This window comes from Nelusetta ayraudi, unplaced genomic scaffold (genome assembly GCF_046127955.1).
Source record: "Nelusetta ayraudi isolate G7.1 ecotype Tasmania unplaced genomic scaffold, CSIRO-AGI_Nayr_v1 ptg000071l, whole genome shotgun sequence".
Classification (NCBI taxonomy): Eukaryota; Metazoa; Chordata; class Actinopteri; order Tetraodontiformes; family Monacanthidae; genus Nelusetta; species Nelusetta ayraudi.
In genome coordinates this window covers 113,455-131,735 of record NW_027466121.1, presented here as the reverse complement: position 1 = coordinate 131,735, position 18,281 = coordinate 113,455, and the positions used below count along the sequence as shown (strand labels likewise).

The window sequence follows — 18,281 nt, the reverse complement described above, 5'->3', positions numbered from 1 at the left end:
AAAAGTAATACCCCCCCTCCCAAGCTTTAGGCTGTATTCATAGTTGGTCCCCAGCGGGACAGAGGTGTTTGCTATCTATACCAGCGAGCGCTTCAGGCTTCATGCACGACATAACTTTGGGCTTTGGCGGTGTCACACGCTTGAAATGAGGGGCATAAAGTACGCATGATGTCAAGGTTTGCCATCCGGTCGTAGCCTGCAGTGCCATGCGCCCGGTTCTGTGGTGCTTTGAAGCAGTAGAGTCCGCAATATTCGGGCAGTACCGACGATGGTATTATCGTTTGGATGCTGACTTTGGGGGTGATGTGGTTGTGGTTTCAATATTAGTGCTGGATGGGAGAATCGTATCTAAATGTGCAAGTCGTTGCTTCAAGATGAACTGTTTTTTTTTTGTTTTTTTTAAGATGCCCTACTTGCTTGATATGTGACATGGTAACTGCGGAAACAACCTTAACGTTGAATGCCGTTCAATCAAACAACACACAAAAAAGGTTTTGCTAGCGAATAGTATTTCCCATTCATTGATTTATTTGCAAATTTTCCATCAAAATGAACACATAATGACAAGCCGTATTTCGTACATACGACATAAACACGAGTGAATACATATTGAGGGCAACAATTTAGTTTCAGTTCTTTAGTTGTTTTAATTTCCATTGTTGGCAGAGAGTTTGAACAACCGTTTGCAAAAAGAAACATTGGCCAAGAAAACTAAAACATACACCCATCATGTATAACTCCATGTCTGACTTCATTATCTGGACGTTAGCTCACAATGTTTTTTTTTGAACACCTTACACTATTCCAAAACTATTCTGAATAGCAGCTGTTCCAAAAAAAAACCCTGTAATCTTTGATGAAACACGCAGCGATTACTTTTGATAATGACTCGTTCAATACCGGTAAGTGCATTTTAGGTCCCTGCTGAAGTAGTTTGACCAGTGTGGATCAATCAAAAGTTGCTATATGTCTGGGACAGTGTCATTTTCGTCCACGTTCAAACACTGACTCGTGAGCAGCAGCGTGCATCGATCGCTTCTCCCAGCAGAAGAAGTACAAGAAGAAAAAAATGTCAAAGTTGATGATTTAACAGCACATGGAACCTGAGTCTGTAGCTACTGGCACCATCAGGAGGGGGAAGACAGAAGACAGGTCTGAACGAAAACACACATTTGCACTTTTTCAAAAATGTGCCTTATCTTAATCTAATAAATGCACCACACATTCCGTGTTAGCATCCCAGAATCAAGGTTTAGCGCTGAGGGTTTGGCCGGGTCACCAGCTCCACCACCGGGACTTACACGTACTTGATGACGTACTCCGGGTAAATCTGCTGCTTTTCAAAAATGACAAAGATGCTGGGGTCGCTCGTCTGGTTAACACAACTGTCGTAGAAGGTTTTACCGTCTGACTTGTGGGGAGGCCTGACATAAGCGGCGGTCCCTTTGGTGTACTCTCCCACCAGGACCAGGGCGACAAACATGATCTTGTTTCTTGTGCCAATTTTCACGCCGGAGTATCTGTTCGAGTAGGAAGCGTCCCTTGCAAAGTAGCTGCCTGAAATGTGAGAGAGAGCGGTATTAGCGACACGGACCAAGGGAGCGCGAGGACTGGTGGGGTTCTGACCCAGGCACGGAGCCAGTTCCGGGCCTGACTGGACATCCCGCGTTGGAGCAAAACACAGTTCTTGACTAAAGTGAACAGTAACTTACTGATGCTCGTCAAAGAGAGTTTCATTTGCCATTTTTGGTTGCGAGGTTTTTTTTGCAGTTAGCTTAGCTTTAGACCACCAGACTGAACCGGATTTGAAATCGAGTCTTTGCTGAGCTCGGCTGACCGAACATGTCGTAGGCAGTGGCAGGATGCTGTTTTGAGTTTCTCCTTCAGCTTTTATTCTACTTCGGGTTTCTCTGGGAGAAGATGCAGACAATCCACTTTTTGTCCAAGCCCACCCAGTTTCTGCCTTTGCCACTGCTTGGTTTAGGAACTCAATAGGCTCGGAGACCTTTTTTTTTTATTTTTTTATCTCTGTTTGCTTTTTCAGTTTTCGTCATTACCGACGCCGTAGCCTGGCCTTTGAAAGTCTGCCAAAACAACCAAATCATCAAAGAAAGCAAGTTTTTTGAAAGAGATCAACTACAAGTTTGGCTTTGCTAGACAGGCAACATACCATGACGTGGCTGTAACGGACTGTAGAAGAAGCAGAGGTTACAAACCAGACACAAAAATAAACAGTCACCCTGGCAACATACAACTTGGGATGTTTATATGAGAACGACCCTGTAATGATTGTGTGTTTTTGGTGTGGAGTCTGGCTCCTGGCTCCGCCCCCTCCTAGCTCCGCCCCTGACTCTCTATCGGCTCTGCCACCTTCCGCACCTGGTCTGGGTCAGCAATCAAGTCCACCTGCTCTGAATCAGCTCATCACCGCTGCACCGCTGCCCGTCAGCTCCACTCAGAGCCAAGGAGGAGGAGGGGCGCCCCCTGCTGGTTCAGTGACTTTACCACTAAACACCGTTTCCGGCAACGATTGAAACCTCGTCAGTCTCTCGTTCATTCGAAGGCAAAGCTGCACACCGGCTCTACACAGCCATCTAGTGGACAAAGTTAGGAACAGGCAAAACTATCACGTCGACGCTGTCATTTTGGGAACTGAATTTGGAGACTTAGCGTCAGTGTTAAAAGTAAACACGCAATGCACCTCATATACCTAGCATGTTTTCCTAAGCAGCAACTTAACTTCAACAGATATGACAGAAGACTAAGACGTTGATCGAATGATGAAAATAAATAAATAAATTGACATGCTGAGCATCATGAACCACACATTTTGCATAAATAGATTTAAATGATTCATTGATGTATTCTGACAACTCTTTTTTTTTTTTTTTTTTTAATCCATCATTTTGGGGGCTAATCGACTTGGAAATTCCTCTCCTCCATGCCGAGCAAGAAAGCTGGAATCGACAAACAATGACAATCAGGTGTGAGAGACCCGTGTTTGGTGTTTTTACCCCCTGATTTACGAGTTGCATATCCAAATTGGGGAGCCACTTTACGAACAAGTTACGACACAACCTGCTAGTGAGATTTTGGCATGGAGAAGAAAAAAAAAACTGTTCATGCAAAAGAGCTCAGAAAGGTTGGGGAGGTTCTAGTCGGAAGCTGTCGGACAGGTTTTTGTCGTCCCACTCTACCTTTGCCGTACGCTGTGCCGTGGACGCCGCACATCCTCCAGTCAAAGTTCTGCTCGCAGATGGCCTCCACCAGGGACGCGTCCGTCCCGTGGAACAAGTACTGCTGATTCACGGCTTTGCCGCCGTTCCTCTTCTCCATCTGCTCTCTCTGCCTAACATGAAAAAAAAAAAAAAAAACTCATCGAAGACCTGAAGCTTCTCATTGTTTTCCAAAGTATGTTTTTTAGAAAAAAGTAACGAGAACACCATATGACCTTTCACTCCTGATTTTGCCAACCCAAAAATAATGAGCGTTGCACAGTCATGGGTCTCTCCTTGTGACACTATCAAATTAAATTGATTATTTGAACTCTGGAACAGACTTGGCTTGACAGTAGCTGGGCTTCCAATACAGTTTGTTGCAAAATAAATCGATATTCCTGAAATTTTGATAAAGTGCACGTTGTACGACACTCCGCTGGAAGAAAGATGGATTCATCTCAACTGTTAGTATGAACTTGCCAAAGATCACAAATCTTTTGACTATTTTTGCAATTTCTTCATTGACTGTGTAACTGATATATGTGCTGTGAAAAAACACAGCTGCGTTCGCAGTTTTGTGAGAGTTGACCTCATGGCTGGCACAGGTTGGAGGGCAGGGATGTTTACACACATTTATCTCTCTCCACTTTGGCCTGATTTTACTTGGGAGCTTTTAATTTACCACTGAAAGACTTTCCACAGCGACGTGTTCTGGACCCTCTCGAGGCTGGTGATGGTGCTCGAGGGCATGGTGCGCTTAAACAGCATCTCGACACTGCCGTAGTCCTTTGCAGATTTGGTGAGAGGCACCAGCTAAAAGAAGGAGAGTGAAATGAGACTTTGATGTACGGAGTCAAACAAACACTAGGAAACAAAAAGCCAAAGCCCCCCCCCCAAAAAAAAGAAGGTTACTCTGTATCCATAATCTGGGATGGCATTCTTGTCCCAATTGGGGGGCACACTTTCGGACAAGGCGGAGCTGGAGGAGCTCTGCGATGTGACTCTAAAGAGAAGATTTAAATCATTTTAACTCACAAAAAAAAATCTATCTATCTGTCAATCAATAAATCTATCGATCTGTCGTTAATGTATTAGTGCATTGTACAGATTTCAAAATACCCTTTCAGCTTCTCTTCCACGTCAGGGGCAGACACGAAGCGGGGCCTCCTTTTCACCTCCCTCTTGGTTTTGAACTTCACATTTTGCTGGTACATCTGCTGCCCTGCGCTGTTAAAGTCGATGACATATTGCTGCTTGCCGGCACTGAACGGAACCTGTGCATTTTTGTCGGCCAAGTAGACGTTTTCCAGCGTCTGAGAGGAGACCGAGGCCGACGTCTCGCTGCCATCCTAAGGAGAAAAACACAACCAAAAAAAGGAACAAAGAAGAACCCTTTTATTATTTTTTTTTTCAAAATCTAGACAGATTTGTTTGGATGCTCTTTGTTTGTTGTTATTTTTTTAAGGAAAATATTTGGTAAAAAAAAAAAAAAAAGAGTGTGAACCCTGAAACTATAAGCTGTAAGGTTTATAGATTGAAACTTCATTTTCTCTCTGTGTGAAAGTCTGATGCAAAAGTTCTGGAGAGCTACAATGAAAGGAACGTGTTTTCAGTAAATGTTCTGACATGAAGAGATAAAATCCTGCCTTGCTTTCCCTAACTTCAAATCTGTTAGCGTCTCATTGCTTCGATTCTCCACCCTTGATGAACTTAAAGGTTCGTTACAATGAAAAATTTACACTACCAATGTTAAACAGCAATGACCTGTGTCAGTGAACACTGCAGAAATGAGAAAAGCTCTCCTTTATTGATCGTGCTTGCTTGTGTGCTAGAACCTGTAGAGCTGACAAGCAGCTCTTTGTGATGTCACAGAGGGCACAGGTTTTGAGATGTCTGAACAGGTGCTCCTACTGCTAAAAAACTGTCATGCTCAAGACGAATGTTCCCTTGTTGCTGATATACAGGTACTACCCAGAAAATTAGAATATCCTGAAAAGGTTGTTGTATTTCTGCAATTCAACTTAAAAGGGCAATTTGACATATTATGTAAACGAATAATATGCAAATCAATATATTTCAAGTTTTTATTTCTTTGGATTTTGCTGATCAGGTCTTGCCGTTTAAAAAAAAACCCTCAAATTTTATAATAATTTTCTGAGTTTGTGGGTTTGTGGTTTTGATAAGCTGAAAATCTTGATCAGCAAAGTTACAACAAGGAACTGCTTGAGATGTCAATGTGCGCGTAATGGCTCAATAAGATTTGTTGGTTTCATCTTTTATGTTAAATTGCCAAAATAAAACAACTTTTACTTGATATTCTAATTTTTCGGGTAGTACCTGTAATACCTTCACTTTCCATGAGTATGAGATATAACATCTTCCCATCCTCCTGATTGATTTGATCTTTTAGAGTATCTGCTTTGCGTTTGGCTTGATCGCTCCCTCGCTATGCAACACACTGACCTGCCCAAACTCCACCCACTTCCCGGTGTTTTCCTTCCAGTACCAAAGCCACTCGGTGGTCAGAATGAAGTGAGGAGGCTTAGAGGCAGAGGAGGCGGTGGACAGGCGGCGAACCGGAGAGCCTTTATACGTCATAGTCAGGAAGTCCACTGACGGCTCATCGGCTGGTGGATTGCTAAAGGCAGGCAGAGCACGCGCTGTAGCTGCTTAGCATCATTAGAAGCTTCAAATTACTGAGAATTCAGGGCAAACAAACAATCTTCTTTTATGGCCCTGAAACGGAGCTGTGTATGCCTGTGTTGCCCAGTTACCTTTGAATGTTGAGAAACCTAAAGATGCCCGTCACGGGCGATGATGCTTGGGAGCCATTGGAGTCTCTTTCCGGGTCACAGTAAGCCCGCTCGATATCCTCCATGCACTGCAAGTCGATCCACTTTGAAATGCTGTCATCATAAACCTGCCATCTGTAAGGCAGGTGCCAGTGGACGCGAGCGCACCTGTCTGAGAAAAATGAGACCAAAACGTCCTTTGGATAGCGGTGGAGTACTCCCACACAGCTCAATTCTTCCGAGGAGATCAGCGCAACAGCGTTGTGTAAATACTGCCCCGTCGCTCGTACCTTTAAAGCTGCAGTTCCTGCGGATGAAGAAGAGGCAGATTTCATTCTTGTCAGCATCGGTCAAGGGTGGAGAGGAACTAACAGAGGCCGCGGGGGACCTGGATTTACTGTGAACCACTGCTGTGAGGGGAAACATTATGGGGGAAACGTTTTATTCAGACTGTCAACCCGCAGAGAAGGGAAACTTTCTCTTTCAAGGTCTAAATACCAGGAGCCGCCGCCGCTGAGGCTCTTGTTCCCTGATGTTCCGTGATGATGAATTTGTTTCTGTAGATCCGATAGAGGTTTCTCACGTTCTCCTGACTTAGGCCCTTCAAGCTCTTCATGTCGGCGGGACAAAAGTTATGGCTCCTCTTGCACGTGGCTCCAAACTTGCAGTCATCGTGGAGGAAGCGCAGACAGAGGTGGAGCTTGGTGCAGGTGGTGGCGTACCTGCAGGAGCCGTGCGGCCCGTTGCCTTTGTTGTAGTGAGGGCAGACCTGGAGGGGAAGCAGCAGACATGCAGTGAAGCAGCTCAGAGCACAATGCCCCCCCGCCCCCGCCCCAAAGTAGCAAGAGACTGACGTCAGGGAGCAGCCACGGGTCGTTCTGCAGCAACAGCTGGAAGAGCTGCTTCTCCGACAGTTCCTGAAGGTCGTGTCTCCTCAAGAGGTCCACATTGTGAAGTGAAACCAAACTATGGTCATTTTTACATCTATCCCTGAGCAACATAACAAAAACGAAAATTAAAATGGACACTGTGTGGCATTAATGTCACCCTTATTTGCACTCGGCGTTCAAAAATGTATTTCACGTATAAAGACAAAAACAAAATACCAACAAAACTCACAAATAATAAAGAAACAAACAACAATGATTTGTCATAGCTAAACTGAAATCTTACAACGTTTCTAGATGAGCAAAGTACACTTAAAGTTAGGGGGAAATTGTACTTCCGTGTTCCAATTAGACACAACCAGTTTAACCAGTCAAGAAAAAACAAAACAAAAATAAAAACATTGGTCATGGTGGAATGCTGCACCTGCTGCCATCTAGTGGAAACATTGAGCATTTGCAGTAGGTTCTTTTTTATTTATGTCATTAAAATGTGGAATAAAATAATGGATCTGTTCTCCACCTTCTCAACTTTGGTGCTGTGCGTAGCAGAAGTTCAGTGTGAGCTAAAATAATAATGATAATAATAATAATAATAATAATAATAATAATAATAATAATAATAATAATAATAATAATAATAATAAGAAGAAGAAGAAGAATTAAAATAAATAAAATTCACCAAAGCTGAATGATTTAATAAAAGGAAGAAACGAAAATAGAAAAGCTTGATAGTGTGAAGGAAGTGAGAACCTTTCAACTGCTTCGACCATTATAACACACACGCACCTATCTTTAAAGTTGCGGAAACAGTGTGTATGCTAATATATATGTACACACCCTTAAAATATAAAACGAACACTTTTGGCTTACCTGAAGGAGCAGTCACCGAGGACCCAGTACCTGCACAGGTGCAAGGCGTCGCACTGCGAACACTCCCCGGACTTCTTCTGGCAGAGCCGCAGGTTGGTCTTAGCCACAACGAGAGTGTCCGGGCCGAACATTTTATTCGCGACGGCTTTCTGTTTCCCCTCCAGGACGGCTATCCTGCTCTCGTCGGACAGGACACTTTGCATTACCACTTCCGCAACGGTAAAACTGCGCGAAACGGTCTCGTCCAGTCGCCTGAAGTCCAGGCATCCCTGGTGGTCGCACAGGGTCTTGGTGATGAATTTGGATATGACCGAGGACATCCTTAAAACAGCCGAGCGGGACGGGACGGGACGGGACGGGACGAACGGGCCGAGCTATCGACCGTGTTTTCGAGAAAACGAGGAGGAGTTTACGGAGAAACGAAAACGAAACTTTGGGGAAGACACGTTCACCGAAAAAGGAAGAAGGACAAAATTAGAGAGCGGAGTGCGATGTTGATTATTTAATGATGTGTTGTTGTTGTTGTTGTTGTTGTTGTTGTTGTTGTTGTTGTTTTATATATATACAATTGCCGACATTTCACGGCAAGAAAATGAACTTAGTGCCCACAAAGATGTTTTGGTTTCCGTTAGGAATGCAGCGCTATTTGCACGATTTCCGCAGTCACCTCAATGCAACGCCATCCCTAGCAACAGTGTTACCTGAAGTGTCCCTTAGTAACCATGGAGGACGAGCCACTGGGGATGGAAGCTAAGCAGCTCGCACAAGAGGACAAACAACTTATTTGTGACAAAGTGGAAGAACTAAAGTACTGAGAACGTTTCGAAGCATCGTTATTTTATTTATTTATTTATTTTTTAACTGAGGCCGTCTTGATCTGTTTGTCTGTCCACTCTAAAGACAAATTTACCTGCGCAGAGATGCTTCTTCCTGCTAGCATCCGGGGCTAACACCAAGCTAGAACTGTTGCTCAAGATATGTTGATTTGAATGTTTGATATAACGTGCAAAACAATTAGTTTAACCACCGGGAACAAATGGCGGTTTCTTTGTTTAAGTGCTATAAAAGTTACCAGTAGTTCCTGGCCGATGCATCTGGTGCTCTCTGAAGCAGGTGTAAGGTCAGCTAGTAATCCATGGAGCAATTTGAAATTCGTGAAATATATGATGCATCTAAACTAGCTTTACCAAAAATCCCTTCATCTAAACTTGTCAATCCTCTCCACTTAAGATCTTCCAATGCCGTCCTACTGGCAGAAAACAACATGTTTGAGAGGTTCCTCTGCCGCATGGATCAACTGGACCCCCACGCTGGGGCCTCAGGGTTCGGGGGGACAGGATCCACACAGCTGGATGTTGGGGTGAGAGATATACCGACGCATCACCTTGTGCATGAGAAAATTAAAACGGTTTATCATCCCACGCAAAACTGATCATCTTTTTTTTTTTTTTTTTCTTTATCGAATGCATTGCAAGTCTTAGTCAGTGTAGCCTCTTTGTAATGGGTTTGTGCCTCCCTCAGATGCGTGGAAAAAGGCAGAGTTCCCGCTCCGCCATGTCAGACGGCCTCCACGAACTGACCTTGGAGCAGAAACTTTACGTGGCACAGAGAGAGGTAGCAGAGACAAAACAAGACCAGACAAGAGTCCAACAGAGATATGAGAAAATTCAGGACGACCACAAGGTTCACGCTCAAGGACACACACGCGCACACAGGTTTGAATTCCATGCCGTGAAATTCAGTTCTCAACGCTCGCTTTGTCATCTATAGGCCTCCCTGAAGGAGGCAGAACTGCGCCTCGAAGAAATCAGGAGGGCTAAGAATGCCTTTGAACGCAAGCTGCACGCGCACACAAAGGACCACAGGTTAGAAAAGAAGGAGCCAGAGAAACTGCTTCAGTACGTAGAAGACAAGTCAAAGGTGAACCTGCGCACCACGATCCGCTGGTTTGAAATGCCAGACTCTTTTCGTCCATGCCGTGAATTCACTGCCGTTGACGGTGTAATGACATTGAAGTCTATTCTCCGTCCAAATGCACATTCACTCAGGCCACCCAGGCGGAGAAGCTTCATCTGAAGAACCAGGCTCTGAAGGTCCTCGAGAAGAAGCTCGAGCAGCAGCTTCAACAGAAGAGAGATGCAGCGAAAGCAGAGTACGAGGTAAATAATAAAAGACGGCGAGCCATAAAGAGCTTGAAAAAGGGTATTGGGTTTCTTTATAAAAATCGTTTGTCTTGCCTTCAGTCTGAAAAAATATATTCAGGACCGAGCAGTCATGAGTGTGTTCCAAGTTTCTGTAGGCTGGAAAAAAAGGTCCGTCCAGCAGTGATGTTTTTCAGCAGTACATCTATCTAGAACAGGCATGGGCAAACTATGGCCCGGGGGCCACATGCGGCCCGTTAAGCTTTCTAATCCAGCCTGCCAAACTTGAAGACATTATATTAGTAAGTAAGGAATAAAATAGCCGTATTTCGTCCATTGTTTCTGCTTCAGTGTTTTAAGAGTCATTTCAATAACGAGCTAAAAACAGATATTTTGTTGGAACTTCTTTTGTTCATTTTCAATTGACATTAAAGCACACATTTTCTACACATCCCATGATACGTTTTTCTTTTTTTCTCCTGTGAGTTGGGTCACCAAAACACTCCATCCATCTGCTCCTGCAACCTCTGTCAAATTTTAGAACCCATTGTGGTCCCACCAGTCAGAAAGTTTGCCCACCCCTATATGAGAAGGATTGAAGTCAGTTTTTGGAGAGTTTGGAGGGGAAAAGGTCTGAAGTCCGGTTGAATCACAACTGAGGAAGATTAGTGACTTAAAGAGAGACAGGCTGCAGAACCGCGAACAGCTACCGTGGCCTTTTTTCATGAAGTCACCGGTGAATACAAACGGGTCTTTGTTGTGCACCTTCAGGAAATCTTTCAGGAGTACGGCGAGCCGAGCATGGACAAAAACCTGGTGGAGCTGCAAGGCAACAGCCTGCAAGTGCACCGCAGCCTCGTGTCACACAAGGTAACTGGGCCGTGGGCGCGTGAGGGGGAGTCGGAGGACCTTCTTATCTCCCCTGCGTGTGTGTGTGTATCAACAGGAGAAGCTGCAGAGCGCGACATCAGAGTCCAACGAGCTGAGCAGCGACATCCACAGCCGCAGGCAGAAGCTGCAGAGGTTGGAAGGGAAGCTGCAGGGAGCCGAGGAGGTTCGTCACGAATCACCGCAAAGACCCCTTTTCGAAGACGCTCTCCCTCTCTGCACTCGCTCCACACCTCCGCTGATGCTTCCACAGGAGCGTTGCAGGGAGGAGGCTCTCAACCAGCGTCTGCGCCGCCAGGTTTCCGAATACGAGGCTCCCGGCGTCGCCGAGTACATGCGGGCCAAGGAGAAACTCAGGAGGCTGCAGCAGAGCGTTCACACGTGGGAGAAGAAGGTGGAGGTTGCTCAGGTAACCCAGGGGCTCTCCGCTCCTCAGACAGAATCTCTTCTCTGGGTTTCTATCACGCATATCAGCTCGACGTTGGAAACCCCCCCCCAACAAAACCAAATCACATTACGATTCAGTTGGGCTGGAATCCTTTGTTGACGGCCTGTGAAACTTTCTCTGACACAGATGACCTTGAGGGCCCACGTGAAGGCAGCGGCTCCATGCGGAGGAGGAGAGCACATCCCAGTGCGGCTGCCGTGCATTGCAGAACATGGCAGAGAGAACCTCATGATATGAGAGAATGTTTTCAAATGATAAGAGTGAGAAAAACCCTTCGCCGCTCGCTCGTAATCGCAGCACGTCCTTGAAAGTGTTTCAACATTCACTGGCCGTAGGAGTAATGTGCACAGAGACAAAACCCTGCACCGTCGAGAGCATTTCTCATAAACTATTGAAAAGCATCTCTGCCTGATGAATACCGCTGAATAAATAACAACCAGACCCACCACCATATTTCTGCTGTATCAATTGCTGGTCTAATTTCATTTTTTTTCCCCAGCATATACACAATTGCTGAAAAGGTTATGTGATCACACAGTGAAGGTCCCATAAGGTGCGCACATTTCAGCATTGTGAAGCATAGGAGAGTTAGCTATGCTAGCCATGGTGCGATCAGGTGTCTATTAATAATCCTGGTCGGAAAGCCGCACCCACAGCCGTCTGATTGCCTTTGCTTTTACCAGACGGTAAAACCAAACGGTTAAAGCAAAGGCAAAGAACTTTTGCCATTGTTTTTTCCATCTGTCTTTTACAATTACAATAAGGACAAGACAATACGTACCTTTATATTTGTATTTTTAATTTTGGCACTCCTGTGAGTCCATACCCCCTCGCATGCTGACTACAACTATAAAAATAAGAGAACAGCACATTTAGCAATGGGTGGGTGAGTTTTCTGTCATTTCCTGACAGACAGGCCAGAAATGCGTTATTGTTCATTAAATCCTGGTGAACGTTATGCAGTGTATAATTTGGGATTCGCGACCAGATGTGCGGTATTAGCTTTTTTTCATTCCTTTTCATTTTTTTGACCTGCAGAATGTATTTTAACACCAAACAACAATGTATTTTTTTTTTTTTTTTAAATAACAAACACAATCCACCTCAGGCTCAACAAACTACTTCCTTTATTAGAAAGACTTCCTGGAGGGAGTGTGAGCCCTCCGACGACCCTCCAAGGTTATGATGTTACATGCCCTATATACAGTTATGTACACCAAAGTGCAACGTCACAATGAGGAAGCCGTTGAATTATTATTCATGGGTGAGGGTGGGCGGGGTGTTGGTGGGGGGGGGGGGGTGGGGTGGCGTTGGCCGCTAAATCACGCGTCTTCCTCCCGCACTGCGTTGACTAAAAGAAAACAAGAACAAAACCAACAAGCAAAACGTCAGCAGCCGGGGCGTGAAAGCGGGCGCAGGACGCCTCGAGCTCCTCGAAAGTGTTTTCAAAGGCACTTTACAAGAGTACATACGACGGATGTACACACACGTACACACCATGGTGCACCTTAAAGCCTACAGACGTATTAGCGGAGATCCAGTTGATGGCGTTAGCATCGTGACAAAAGCACACTTTTTTTTTTTGTAGTTTTATTATTATTATTTTTTTTTAGAATATATTTCCATACTGTCGAGAGAGTCTGCATCTCAGGGTAATCTGTATACTTGGTTTTTTTCTCTAGCTGGGGGGAAAAAAAATACAAAAACACCAAAAGTTAGTTGGATAAATCTGGTTATTACACACACAGCATCCGTCAAGTCCAATATAGTGTAAACCTGCTGTTAGGACAGTGGAGTCTCCTCTGTGTGTTCTAGTAAATATACTCCCAGGACATGCACCCACTTCTCTTCATTGTCCAAAGGTGATTTAAAAAAAAAAAAAAAAAAAAAAATCCTTATTATATTTTTTTTAAACAAACAAAGGAACAAACAAGGGGGGTGGGTGGGGGCGTCATCACACGACTACAACTGTGGCACATACAGTTTTTTTCTTTTTTTATGCAGCTATTGCGTTTGGACTTTATTAGTCTTTCTGGACACGTAGTCTGACGCAGACTTGTTTTTTTCTTTTTCTTGTAGCACGTTGAACATCTAGTGAAAAGCCAGTGCCGGTCCGAGGACAAATATACAAAAAAAAAAAAGAAAAGAAAGAAATGAAAAGAAAAAGCATCGGCGTTCTCTCCTTCACACGGAACTTCACAAAGCAGGCTGCTATTTTCAGAGGGGAGGAGGGAGGGAGGGAGAAGGTTTGGAAAAGCTCTCACACTAACAGTCATTAGGTCCATGGCTACCGGCAGCGCTGCCACGAGGACGCCGCCACGAGTTCTGTACACCACCCGGAGAGCGACCACGCGGTGGAGTTTGCGTTGTGTTGCGTTGCGTTGGGCGTCGCCGCACTTCCAGAAATTCCATTTTAAAGAGTTTCACGATGAAGTAGTGGTTGTATCCAATAGTCGCGTGGCTCCGTTCCAGCCAGCGTGGACTGGCCGGTGTCGGCCACGCTCAGAGTACCGCGTCCGTCTGCTCCTAACCGCGTCACCACCTCCGAAAAAAAAAAAAAAAAAAAAAAAAAAACCCTGCTTCCCTCTGCGGAGTCACAGCACCTTGATAGTATTCAACACCTGTGAAAGGCAGAGAGGCGCCCGCGGAAGGGGCCTGAGAACCAGTTCACGATGCCTTCGTGGGCAGGAATCGATGAAAACAAACCGTTTTTACTAGCTAAAAAAAAAAAAAAAAGAAGAAGAAGAAGACAGAAACGCCTCTCCAGTCACTCGGGGCTCAGTGGTGAACATCAGCTACGGGACAGGCAGCGTGTTTGTTGTCTCATTTCCTGAAACCTTGAGGGAAGCTGCTGGGATTTGTTAGCTGACATTAATCCAGGATCAGTCCAGGTGACCTCACATCTCTACTTTCACTGCAAGAAAAACATGTTCTATCTCTTTCTCTCTCTCTCTCTCTCTCTATATATATATAAATGTGTTGTTTTTTTTTTTTACACACTTTTGAACTTTATTTGTTGCGAGTCAGTTGAACCTTGCTAACATCTCTCTGCTTTGTATCCTCAAAGGGTGTGTGTGTGTGTGTGTGGGGGGGGGGGGGGGAGGGGGGGTCACATGGTGCAGGACTTGTCCAGGGAGTCCTGAGGCGGCAACGGCTGCGGCGGCGGGCCCGACTTGGGCATCACCATGGGTTTGGGCCTCAGGACGGGGGGCCGCAGCTGCACCCCCATGCGGGGCGCCACGGCCGGCTTGAAGGTGCTCATGGTGTCGCTGGAGGAGCTGGTGCTGCGGCGGATGGGCGGCTCGGTGTTGGCGGCCGACCTCAGCATGACGCCGTGGATGGGGCTGAGAGACTCGCTGGAGCTGGCCGGCGTGGGACCCCCGCCCGAGTTCTGCCGCTGCTCCAGGGTGTCCAGCACCACGTCGGGGGCGTGCTTGGCCGAGCTCTGCCGCTCCAGCTCGCGCAGCTCGTTCAGGGCCGTGTTCATCGTCTCCTCTATGTCCTGCGGAAGACGGCAGAGAGGGCGTCAAGACAGGGAGGGGGGGGGGCTTCAAAGGCACCGTGTGTAACATTTACAGGGATCTGGTGGTATTAAAAAAAAAATGAATGGAAGTATGTTTTTAGTGGTGGGAAGATCCTTCAAATAATAACCAGGTTCTCACTGACTTAGAATAAGAGATTATTTTCACATCGCAGGTGATCCAACGTAGCTGTACTCTGGGGTTTAAGATGAGAATTTGTTGCTGAAACTACCTACTGACTATAGGAAGTGTAACTTAATGTTTAATAACTACAACCAGTGTGACATCATGGCCACAAAAATCTGGCTGTACATGATAATCATATATAAGCATACGTGTTCATTTGTGGGCGATACGCTTTCTCACCACTAGATGGTGATAAATGTTACACACTGGGCCTTTAGGCACAGGAAACAGAAGGGAGAAAGGATGACAACTCTTGAAGCATGCATTACGACTGCAGAGTTTTATCATAATAATAATGATTAGATAGGATGATCTGAGCATGCTCCGTTTAGGCAGACAGACAGCTCAACATATTTTCAACGATTAGAATATCTAAGTGCTGTATATGAACATGGTCTTATTCGATTGGAGTCAGAAGTTTCCTTCCAGCAGTGAAGCAGACATGAGGGGTGAACTGCAAAGAAAGATAAGAAGCTCCAAGCTTTTAGAGTAGATCACCCTCTGACCTCAGGCTGAATACATGACTCAGTTGGACAGATGGTGCGCTTGAAATTTAATATTGTGTTTACATGTCTAATATTAAACACATTACTAATATTGTTGGCCTGAAATTATTGAGCAGTAATTGTGCTCTATGCAAACCTCTTGGCCATGCATTAAATAGTCTCAATAGTCGTTAATGGACGCTGTGTGGCGGTTTCATTCTTGCTCATGTGGTGACACCATAACACCTTAAATTGGATCTTTTCATGAAGTGAAAACCTGCATCACTGCAGTCTGGGAACTTATGTTCCTGGAACCGAAAGGTGATATTACGGCAGAGCACTTCATATTGATCAGGTTCTTGTCAATTATATGTTACATTACATTTACTTTGTGATGCAGCCTTGGATAAAACTAATTGAACGTCCATATCGTGACTGAGATTCTTATCTACGCTTCGCTGAACGCCCCTCTGGTTGCTTCGTAAATTTCTTTTTTCGTTTCACACTGATCACATTTTAATCTAGCGTAAATATCCTGCGTCCGGCGGCGCCCCCTGCTGTCTGCTGCCTGTGAAGCCAGTCTTTTTTTGTTGTTGTTGTTGCGTGTATTCAGCGCACAGACACAGTCGCAGCCAGAGGAAGCAGAAGACGGGGACTGACTAGGTGTTTACAGGGCGGGGCAGGGCTTTGATGGTGGAGGGAGCTGCGGGCGGGTCGCCGCTCGTCCCGCGCTGACCTGAGCGATGGTCTCCGGGTCCAGGGGCTTGCCGCCGTGGTGGCGGTGGCCGTCGCCGAAGCCCGTGTACTGGCCCGAGGAGGTGGAGCGGCGGATGGGCGGGCTCTCCATCTTCTTGAGCGACTCGTGGCGGCTGATGTTGGTCAGGCTGCCGTGGCCGGTGCGCCGCCTGCGCTCGGGGCTGTCGGCGGGCATGTGGTTGTGGCCGCGCAGCATGTCCCGCGGGCTGAAGTGGCCCAGGACGGGCGAGCCCCTCTCCGGGGTGCCGCCGTGTCCGCCGTGGCCGTGCTGGGAGGGGTGGACCATGCAGTGGGCGTCGCTGGGGCGGGCAGGGGGGCGGCGAGACGGAGGATCCAACCTCTTCTTGTGCCTGCTGGGAGACGACACGACGAGAGGACGAGTGAACCTCCGAGTGTGGAGCAGCTCGTTGGACAGGAAGTGCAACTTCACATCTTCACATATTGCAGATACACCTCTCGCAACACACACAAAAGAATTTTCTTTTGTAAATATTTACCAAGTGCCTGGAAATGTTTTTTTTTCCAGTACTGTGTTTGACTGTGAGCATAGGTGTCAAACTCTGGCCCGTGGGCCAAATTTGGCCGGCATTGTCATTGTGTTTGGCCTGCAAAGCAATAGCAAATCACTACTAGAGCTGGTTGACCGGTATTATACAGCACAAGTAGCACCAATACTACAAATTTATTTTGGCACGTCAATCAATACGGGACGTTGATTGAAGGACATTATTATGACTTATGAACAAGTATTTTGATTTTAAATGCAATATTAGCCGGTGGAAAAAGGTGACGGTAGAAATTTAAATCCGCATATAAAATAATTTGAAATCGGAATTTGCATGTGTGCAATATGAAGTTATTTATTGTATAGCATTAGGCTTTGCTTGATCAATACTCAGGTTGAAGCAAAAGCTGTTTGGGTCCATATAAAAAGGTTCACTGTTATACCTGGAGGAAGACCTGTGCAATAAACTAAAAAAGGTTTCCTGAAATGGCAACTTGAGACATTAAATAAGCAACATGTGCAAGCTGATACTTGGCGCTATAACTATTCCAATTAGTCTGCAGCAGCACGCATTACTGGCTCTTTCAGGAAAGCGAATTACTCATTGCTCACCACTTCTCCAAAAGCCCTGCTAGAGAGTTTACATCTGCCTAATGAACGCTGCCACGGCAATTATCGCACAGATTTACGGGCGGCTTAATCACCGGGCGAAACAAAAGGCAATAATGAGTTCCGATAGCGAGGAACTAACGCTCGCAGAATGTAAATGCAGACGGATCTCTGTTCGGTGCATCGACAACAAAGGAAACTACTCATCGACGCCAATCGAGGCCGTGAGACGTTCTGTGTTCTGCGTTTATATAAAACTTTAACTTCCATCTGTGCACACATCAGGGTTTCAACTGTTTATTACAGTTATTACAGTTTTAAGCTGCAGTCCACAATTGAATTTTTGTAAGGCCACGGAAAGGCCAAGGAAAAACAAAACCCAAATGCTTTTACTTGACACCTTGTTTTTCGGCAAAGACTAAAAAAAACAGCAACAAAGCAATTATCAAGTAATTGAAGACTGACTGCGCGGACAAAACGTTACTAAAACAATCTTCAATGACTAAAAAAAAAATAAAAAAAAATAAAAAGGCATGTGTGAGGTATGCACACTCTTGTGTGTGAGTGGAAAAAAACCGAAAACATCTTTTTGTGACTGCAGCAAACAGTGCGAGAAGGTAAACAACTGCAAGAACCGCTGCCGGCCTGCAGGGGGAGCACTGTACATTTCCAACGAAACCCAGCCCTTGCCTCCTCCTCAGGATGAAGAAGTACAACAAGGGCAGCAATACAGCTCAGTGAGAGAAGCAGAAATGGCACGTCCCATGTTTTATAGATGGCAGTCTTTAAGAAATTCCACAAGTTTCGCCTCTTTTAAACGCACGGGCCGCCACGCTCGTTATCTCACCCGGGTGAACCGGCGACGCTAATACGCAACCGTGTCGCCCGAGGAGGCGGCGAAGGTGCAAACTTGAGAAAATGAGAAAACCAGGAGGGGGGGGGGGGGGGGGGGGTAACATCTAAATAAAGCTCGAT

The 18,281-nt window shown here is 45.7% G+C and overlaps 3 protein-coding genes across 9 annotated transcripts in view; 1 reads left to right on the top strand and 2 right to left on the bottom strand.

Annotated features, from left to right (window-relative positions):
* Positions 1-622: 622 nt before the first annotated feature.
* Positions 623-8,147, bottom strand: parp12a (poly (ADP-ribose) polymerase family, member 12a). Of its 4 annotated transcripts, XR_012928716.1 has the most exons (12): positions 7,768-8,147; positions 6,865-7,000; positions 6,509-6,779; positions 6,301-6,420; positions 5,993-6,182; positions 5,682-5,856; positions 4,338-4,567; positions 4,131-4,221; positions 3,901-4,031; positions 3,198-3,349; positions 2,407-2,594; positions 1,422-1,557 (listed from the first exon to the last, which is right to left on the bottom strand). XR_012928716.1 is itself a non-coding variant. In XM_076042825.1 (11 exons), exons 1-11 carry the CDS (start codon positions 8,085-8,087, stop codon positions 1,298-1,300), a joined length of 2,076 nt encoding a protein of 691 aa, XP_075898940.1. In that variant the 5' UTR covers positions 8,088-8,137; the 3' UTR covers positions 623-1,297. The 4 variants fall into 4 exon arrangements, 3 of the variants coding, with proteins under 3 accessions (XP_075898940.1, XP_075898941.1, XP_075898942.1); XM_076042825.1 differs by lacking the exon at positions 2,407-2,594 and having other exon boundaries at positions 623-1,557; positions 7,768-8,137; XM_076042826.1 differs by lacking the exon at positions 2,407-2,594 and having other exon boundaries at positions 623-1,557; positions 6,301-6,417; positions 7,768-8,135.
* Positions 8,148-8,272: 125 nt separating this feature from the next.
* On the top strand, positions 8,273-11,697 carry cfap263 (cilia and flagella associated protein 263). Of its 2 annotated transcripts, XM_076042831.1 has the most exons (9): positions 8,273-8,575; positions 8,998-9,127; positions 9,289-9,450; positions 9,538-9,687; positions 9,816-9,926; positions 10,680-10,778; positions 10,855-10,962; positions 11,050-11,205; positions 11,371-11,697. In XM_076042831.1, exons 1-9 carry the CDS (start codon positions 8,490-8,492, stop codon positions 11,479-11,481), a joined length of 1,113 nt encoding a protein of 370 aa, XP_075898946.1. In that variant the 5' UTR covers positions 8,273-8,489; the 3' UTR covers positions 11,482-11,697. The 2 variants fall into 2 exon arrangements, with proteins under 2 accessions (XP_075898946.1, XP_075898945.1); XM_076042830.1 differs by having other exon boundaries at positions 10,855-11,205.
* A 657-nt stretch (positions 11,698-12,354) lies between these two features.
* srgap1a (SLIT-ROBO Rho GTPase activating protein 1a) overlaps positions 12,355-18,281 on the bottom strand; it is a 77,212-nt gene continuing 71,285 nt past the window's right edge. For 2 of the 3 annotated variants that reach the window (XM_076042822.1, XM_076042823.1), the window contains exons 21-22: positions 16,173-16,545; positions 12,355-14,746 (exon numbers count right to left, since the gene is read on the bottom strand). In XM_076042822.1, the coding sequence (XP_075898937.1) occupies positions 14,354-14,746; positions 16,173-16,545 (766 nt within the window). In that variant the 3' untranslated portion in view covers positions 12,355-14,353. Of the gene's footprint in view, positions 14,747-16,096; positions 16,546-18,281 lie in introns of all 3 variants that reach the window. The other variant, XM_076042824.1, reaches the window with a different exon arrangement.

Bases quoted from the DNA above. Each gene is read 5' to 3' on its own strand.
- parp12a (XM_076042825.1), bottom strand. From the start codon at position 8,087: ATGTCCTCGGTCATATCCAAATTCATCACCAAGACCCTGTGCGACCAC. The intron at 6,421-6,508 runs GTATTTAGACCT...TTCCCCTCACAG, and splicing joins CTCAGCGGCGGCGGCTCCTG to CAGTGGTTCACAGTAAATCC. The intron at 1,558-3,197 runs GTAGAGTGGGAC...CTCACATTTCAG, and splicing joins CGGCACAGCGTACGGCAAAG to GCAGCTACTTTGCAAGGGAC.
- cfap263 (XM_076042830.1), top strand. From the start codon at position 8,490: ATGGAGGACGAGCCACTGGGGATGGAAGCTAAGCAGCTCGCACAAGAG. The intron at 9,688-9,815 runs GTGAACCTGCGC...ACATTCACTCAG, and splicing joins ACGTAGAAGACAAGTCAAAG to GCCACCCAGGCGGAGAAGCT. The intron at 9,927-10,679 runs GTAAATAATAAA...GTGCACCTTCAG, and splicing joins CAGCGAAAGCAGAGTACGAG to GAAATCTTTCAGGAGTACGG.